General features: G+C 41.1%; 1 protein-coding gene across 6 annotated transcripts in view; it reads left to right on the forward strand.

Moving 5' to 3' along the window:
• Positions 1-4,425, forward strand: part of TPD52L1 (TPD52 like 1) — a 94,163-nt gene extending 89,738 nt beyond the window's left edge. For 4 of the 6 annotated variants that reach the window (XM_087865455.1, XM_087865456.1, XM_087865457.1 and 1 more), the window contains one exon: positions 3,768-4,425. In XM_087865455.1, the coding sequence (XP_087721581.1) occupies positions 3,768-3,896 (129 nt within the window). In that variant the 3' untranslated portion in view covers positions 3,897-4,425. Of the gene's footprint in view, positions 1-946; positions 1,029-3,767 lie in introns of all 6 variants that reach the window. The other 2 variants (XM_087865458.1, XM_087865460.1) reach the window with 1 other exon arrangement.
• The last annotated feature ends 3,327 nt before the right edge of the window (positions 4,426-7,752 follow it).

Consider the following 7,752-nt stretch of genomic DNA (forward strand, 5'->3'; position numbering starts at 1 on the left):
CGTGATTATCACGGAGGGAAAACCAGACTGAGTCACAACGCGCATTCTTTTGTAATAACGCATTTGATCCCCAGCTTTAAACTGAAAATATGCCTGTGTCATGGGAGGTGCTAAAAAATTTTTCATTGAATTTATCCTTTGATTGTAGATGAGTTCAACCACAGAGGAAGAAAGCACCAATAAAATCAGTGTAGTCCTAACATGCATAGAACTTTCAAAACAGGAAAAATCATTGAAACGACTAAGATTATTCTTTTTAAAGATACCAGCCAAACAGTGCCTTAAGTAGTCTTGATATTCTTGCGGCTATTTCGTAGACAGGCCAGTTCTGTACTTCCCTGTCTGGGAAAATGCAGAACGTGGATGATCTCGAAGCAGATCAAAAGCAGGTGTGCACACACGGATCGTCCAGCTGCTTCCGAGTCATCTGCCACTGCGTGCTGCCGGATAAGCCCGAGCGGCGGGGAGGTAGTCCTCACCGGAGCCCCGGCGTGCTCTGACTGCTGGTGCCTTGAGAGTCTTTCCTCTTAGGGGAGGCTCTTTCACACCGTCTCCTACTTCTGCTTTATCGGACCTGGGGTTAGATGGTTCAGGCCCAAGAATGAGATTATTACTCAGCACTTCCCAGGCCTTGCTTTCATTTACCAGCAGTTTGTAGTCATGTGATTCCACGACGCTGCTTGTCAGCATCATTGCTTATCGAGTATCTAGGGACCCGTAGGAGCCATTGAATTGCCCCCCTTGCATAGGGAAAACTTGATAAGGAGGGACGTGCAGTGCCTCAAACATTTCTCTTGCTAGGTATCAAATTTCAGAACTAAGCGTTCAGAAAATCCTAGGAGTTCATTTCTCAGCATTTGGTTCTCAGCCTTAGACAGTGGAAGGAGGATGGATTCTCTTGCTTTTGTTAGACCAGTTCTGACATAGGAGAAGTTGTACTTTTTAGGTTTTCTTTAGAAGAAGGAGATACGAAGAAGGAAAAGAAGAATAAAGAACAACCTATTTCCCTTTGCTTTTAGGAAGCTCTGGTAAGCTCCCAGCTCACGTATGATTTCAGTGTTTGATCCACACTCTGAGCCTCTCCCTGTTGTCACTTCACTGGGATGGAAGGTGTAGAGCCTGCCTCCTCCCGCAGACACGCACAAAACTAACTCAGGCGACCAGATCCTAGCCTGTGTACACAGACTTCCTGCAAGTGGATTCCGTGTCTGCATGATTGTCCCCGGGTTTAACAAGACTCACATCCACCCACCTCCTATGTCACAGTCCATGCCTACTTCCTCTTTTTCTGCCCACCCAGGCAATGGAGAATAAATAGCTAATAATTGTGCTTTGTATAAAACTTCCCACTCACTCAGTCATTGCAAATTTCTCATTCTTCATTTTTCTCCAGACTAAATAATAGATGTTTAACCCTTCTTTATATAGTTCATTTGCCGCATAGTTTTGTGTTCTAAATTTTCTCTGAAATTTCTATAATGTTCTTTAATTATGGATCCTGGAGCCGTTTCCGGCTGACTCACAAATCAGTAAGGATGAATCAGTAAGGAAATGCCTCGCAGGTCTCTGTGCTGCGGTTCTACTCACACGTACTGCTTTAAGCTTGATTTTTAAAACACCGCTCAAAAGAAATCCTGTTCATATTTGTGGTCTATTAGAAATAATGTTCTGCTATGAAGAGAGGTCCGTTCTTGCCATCTTCTCACACAATCTGTCACACACCGTGTGGCATTTATACCCAACTGATGGTTCTTCCTTTATACCCAGTTCTGTAGATAGCTTGGTTTTCCATGAGAAATTTTCCATTTCATCATCATTTCTTTAGAAATGATATTTAAATATAAAATTTAGTCCTATTTGCCTAGATCCTCGTAATACATCACTGATGATATCTCAGCTGGTTTCACCTATCTGCTCAGTGAGCACACTTTCTGTTTCCTCTAAAACAAACAAGCAAGCACACCAAGAACCAACCATATTTGTTATGTTCCAGTGAATCATGAGTAACTACATCCCTTCCAATGATGCTTATCATTCAGCCTTCCAATTATTCTTCAAACCATGTCAAGCCGACCATATTTTTAGTGCACTTCTTTTTGATGAATACTTTGCATGGCCTGATTTAAAACCTTAAGAAAAAGACAAGATATACTTATTACTTCTTTGTGTCTTTTCAACCAGCCATATTATTATGAGAGATTAGGCAGCCCAACTCAATAATTCAAATAGAACTTTATGCAAACAACAGTCATAGTTTTGGGGGTAAAGTGACAAATGCTTGAATGAAGAGCCATTATGAAGGGAAGGGTCCAGAAGAGGTTTATTGTTCACATCTTGGCTGAAGCAACTCCTTACCTAGATAATCGCTGGGTACAGTCATCCCCACGTGGTTAGGAAACCCCTTTATCCCACTCAGCCCTCTTGGTTAGAAAATCCCTTCATTGCACGCTCTTTTTTTGCCAAATTGCTTTATTTTAAAATGATTCCCTCCTTTATTTTTCTATTTTGGTTTGAGAAAAATCAAGAACTAGGAGAAGAGAAAGCAACAAAGCCCAAAAGAAAACATCAGTAATTGGTATTCATTTGATTCAAAACTGTGTGTGACTTCTATTGCGAAACAGAATGCAAATACAATAAAGAGGAGAATAGGAACTCTTAATAGAGTAGATTACATTGAATTAATCTTGTTTCTCTCCGGAAAGAAATAAGCACAGTGAAAAAAAATCACATAGCTGAAAGCAACCCCTGCTTCTCCCCAGTGCTGAGATGACAGAGTGGAGAAGGAATCAATGCTTAGTGCCAGAGGCCTGCAGATTAAGGCCTGTGGGCCAGATCCAGCTGGTTGCCTATTTTTGAATGACCAGTAAGCTCAGAATGGTTTTTATATTTTTTAATGGTTGAAAAAAATCAAAGGAAGAATGCTATTTTGTGACATGTTAAAATTAAATGACATGAAATTCACATTTCAGTGTCCATACCTACAGTCTTCTGGAAACACAGCCATGCTCATTCACTTATGTGTTGTTTTTGGCTGCTTTGTACAATGGTTGATTTGAGTATCTGTGACAGAGACTATGTGATTCCTAAGCTTAAAATATGAATTATCTGTCACTCTCCAGAATGAGTTTCCTTATCCCAAGCAGAGTGGAAAATTAGACTTAGGAATTGAATTTAAAGAGGCAGAGAGGGATTTTAGTGACAATTGGAGAAAAGCATGTGCTTGTGTTGCAATGATTAAACTGCTTTTAAAACCTGGTTACATTTTTTAAAGGGCAGACCAGGCAGTAAGTGGATACCTCCCCCAGCGTGGCTTATGGTCCTGTGAGTGATCTCTTTGGTGGCAGTGAGGAGTAGACAGCATTTTGGGAATGGCAACATTTTCTATTCTGTATTTTTTCCTCAACATGTTTTTTCACATTAATGGTTAGAGGAAGACCAATGCGACATTAATAAGACTTGCATTCAGCATTAACTATTCTTTCGAAGGACTTTTTAATAAGGAATTTTTCAAAACATTTTAACCGTATTTCTTAATATAAGGGATAAAGAGACCTGCTAAAATTGTACAGAATTGAAGTTTTGGATCCTATCCCAGATCCCAAGTATGAATGGCATTCTAGCACTCTGCCAAAGGAAACTAACTTCTCTACACCCTTTACGTTCCCTTTCAAGAAAAAAAAGTAATTCTGAACTTGAGAGTAGTCCGTCTTACACAAACATTGCAGACCTGAGGAACTAACTGTACGTTTGCGTCTCTGCCCTTCCAGACGAAAGTAGGCGGCGCGAACCACGGCGGAGGCAGCTTTGAAGAGGTGCTCAGCTCCACCGCGCACGCCAGCGCGCAGAGCTCGGGGGGCGGGCCCCGGCGGGCCGAGGAGGAGGAGCTACAGTGCTAGGGCCGCCCCCTGCAGCCGCCGCGGAGCCCCGGCCCCGCCCAGCGCACCGTCCTCGGGGCCAGCCGAAATCCCCCTGGGAAAAACCCAGGCCTTGACCTTGTTCTTCAAATGGCCTCTCCACGGGGTTTAATAAAATGATTTCCGTTTTGTATTTGTGTTAATGATGGACCACGTGACCATCACATTCGGTATTCGTAGATAGTCCTAATTTAAAATGTCCCCACTTGAACAGGTATGCAATTGGTCATAACCCTTGTCTTTGTGTAATTCAGCGTATATTTTCCAATCATGTAACTATTAATGATCGGCTTTGGTTTTCGCTTGGACTCCTTTATGATGTGCATGTCTCTGAAGGCTGAGAGTGAACACCCCCTTCCAAGTCAGTCGGGTGGGCGAGATGGAGTTTTTTCTGACCCTCTCCAGCAACAGGATGGGCTCACTGCAAATTTCATCAAACTGCTTGTGATCCCCCCACTTGCATCAATTATATATGTTTGATTAAGCAATTAAAATAATCGGTTTTAATGAAGACTTTGAATTCTTAATTTCTTTACGTTCTGAGGCTGATAATGACTTTAAAAGGTGGTAGCTATGAATCTACAGATGCTATTTTATTTTATTTTTTAAGATTTTATTTGAGAGTGAGAGAGCATAAGCTGGGGGAGGGGCAGAAGGAGAAGCAGACTCGCCGCTGAACCGGGAGCCTGAAGCGAAGCGGGGCTCCCGCCCCTTACGCAATGCTATTTTAAATTAACGTCTACTGTTAATTTGGTGAACGTAAGAGGATGTGTGAGTAATTATAACCTCAGCGACCCTACCAATTCTAAAATTCTCTCTAATCTACGTAGAGTAGTAAACTCGGGTAAGGGAGATCTGAAAGGGGGTGGCCAGAAAAATGGGAGATAGAGTTCTGCTTCCCCTTCCATTTTGCAAATTGCTCACATGAATGAAAAAAGCATCGTATTAATACAATCAGATTTCTGCAGGAATTTTTACCTTCCACATCATATGCTTTTTTCTTCTAAATGGGACCATACATTTGTTACTAGGTATCAGACATAGCCTATAGATGCAATTTTTCTCTATAGATACAATTTTTAAATGAACACAGAATTGACCTAACTAAAAAAAAGCACAGTTTAATATGTATATCTATATTATCCATGCAATATATATTATATAATGTTAGTATTTATTCATTGTTTAATTTACTGTTAGATAGAAGTGGAGAATATCCCATCACATACATATATATCACATCATATATATATGACATAGCAAAATAAAGCCAGTCTGAAAAATTCTATTCAAAATAATGGAGCAGGACAATACACACATCTAACTGAAAATTAAGCTAGTTCAAAACCAGGCTTTGTAATCTTAGTAGAGGTAGGTGTGAGGCTATAATCTTGAACCACAGTGGACAATGAAGCCCTGCCAGTAGGATCATTGGCAGTCTCCCTAATTTAACCTTCCAGCATGTTGGTTGAAGCCAAACCCTGTCCAGCTGGCTTGTGACTTGCTCCCCCACTGCTGCATGTGGCGGTCAGTCTGTGCTCAGTCTGCAGTTGCCTGGTGTGTTCGAAATGGTCACCTTTTATAAACTCACTTCTTGACTGCATTCTTTTTGACTGCACTCAGCACACTACACCGTATCAGAAAAAGCAAGAGTTCCCATGCCATACACAAATACCTTCATTCACCAGCCGATTTCTGCACAGATAAGTCTCAGCCTTACAATCTGAAAACATAGTATTAACAGTAGGTAGAAAAACAATCCAGATAATTAGTGTTAATGTCTCAAAGCTTCAAATACATTTTAGCTTCTTATTTTAAACCGTTCTTCAAAACTTTGAATTTCATCAGTTTTATAAAAACTATATTCATGTCAGGTCTATGAACTGAAAGGGTTTTTTGATTATTCTTCACTCTGATCTCGGGGTGAGATAAGGGACCATGACACGAGTAGTCTTTCATTTCGTCATGCAGTATGTGAATAAGTCACGTTACTCCAGTTGTGGGTAGGTGGGTAGTCGTAGCATAGACCTCTCATTTCCTCCCTGCCTGATCACTCAAGAGTGGCCTTTGTCTCCCTTACTTTGCGCGGGCAAGCTCCTCCTGACTTGACTGTCCCTGGAGTTTCCCTATTATGTCCGGCTGGGCGCAGTTCACATGCAGTGGTTTGAAGTGTTCCCACAGTGCTCAGAGGTTATTTGCATGCCATTGGGCTTAACCATTGACTAAAAAATCAAAATGTTTTCAGGTCAAAACCATGTATACAAAATTATATCACAAGCCCAAAAATCTCAATAACCTAGAATTCCAATGTGAATTGTGATTAAAAAATAAACTGGCTTAGGGGCGCCTGGGTGGCACAGCGGTTAAGCGTCTGCCTTTGGCTCAGGGCGTGATCCCGGCGTTATGGGATCGAGCCCCACATCAGGCTCCTCTACTATGAGCCTGCTTCTTCCTCTCCCACTCCCCCTGCTTGTGTTCCCTCTCTCGCTGGCTGTCTCTAACTCTGTCGAATAAATAAATAAAATCTTAAAAAAAAAAAAAACTGGCTTAAAAAAAAAAAAGTAAGCAGTTCTGTCACGTAACCATTTGCCACTTTTTAAATACTGTTGCTTGATGTAGCATAAACTCACCCTACAACTTTATAACTCCCATCTCATGAAGACTATGACTGTTGGTAGGTCATGTCAAGCAAAGCAATCTGCCTCTTACTCTGAATTACACAATTTCTTACAAAGCTGTTCTTGAACCATAGGAAACAAACTGCATGTAAATGACAGACCATGTCATTTACAGTGGTCAGTGTGAAGAAAACTGAAGTTTAAGCTGCTGCTGTCACTGTTCATTGTTCCAAAGTTACCTGTCGACCTGAAAGCGGTTGCAACTGCAAAACGGTGCATAAGGTGGTTGTGAATTTGAACCACAACACTCCCCCGTCACATTACCAAATTGGGGTGTGGGCAGATGTGGGAAAGAGCAATGGCTGTAGGGTGAAAAAGTGATTTCAACATGAAATGTAAACAAACGACTTCAAACCTGGTGTTCAGATACAATTTCAAACTATAATATTTGGCAACATCTTATGAACTGTTGAAAATCTCTAAGAATGGTAACATTCTTTATTCTACACATCTTTTAGTTCATACCATAAAGAGTATGCATCAAGGCAATCCAAAAATAAGATAATCATAAGTCTCCCACAGGAATCCAACCCCACTTTGAGTATGAAGACTGGCAAATTACTTAAATAAAACTGCTGGGTACAGAGGATGCTTTTCCACACGGCACATCATCAGTCATGTATCGTAGAGCACGTATCATCGCCAGACTGAGATGAACAGGTTGGACATCCTGTTAGAACTGACATTTTTCAAATAGAAGGGCATTGAGAATTATGTAACAGCTGGTGAAATGCCAGTCCACAAGGGAGAAACAAGGAACTGTGTTTTGAAAAAGAACACCCCCACCCTGACCCCAGTCAGCTCACGGGCCTGAGCTGTGCCCCCTCCATCTTCCCCTGCAGCCCTGCCTTTCCACCCTCTCCTTTTGAATGAGGTAGTCTTTCTTCCTCATTGCGAGGAGGTAACATATTCTTTTTTGTTGAGTTCAACCCAATAATAACTTTTTGTACCACATCATAATGGTAGGGTTTGTTATTCAGAAGGTCAATTCCAGGCAAGTAACAGGTATCTTCCAAGAGAAAAAAAATTTTTTTAAGTGATAATGCTCAAGTATTTGTAGACTTGGCTGGTGAATTCAACAGCTATCTTTTTCTATTGATCTTCATTATTATTAAATGGTATTTATAGCACCATTACATTTTCTTTCTCTTCTTAAACCT

The sequence above is a fragment of the Ursus americanus genome, chromosome 11, assembly GCF_024610735.1.
Source record: "Ursus americanus isolate L20-20 chromosome 11, mUrsAme1.1.p, whole genome shotgun sequence".
Taxonomy (NCBI): domain Eukaryota; kingdom Metazoa; phylum Chordata; class Mammalia; order Carnivora; family Ursidae; genus Ursus; species Ursus americanus.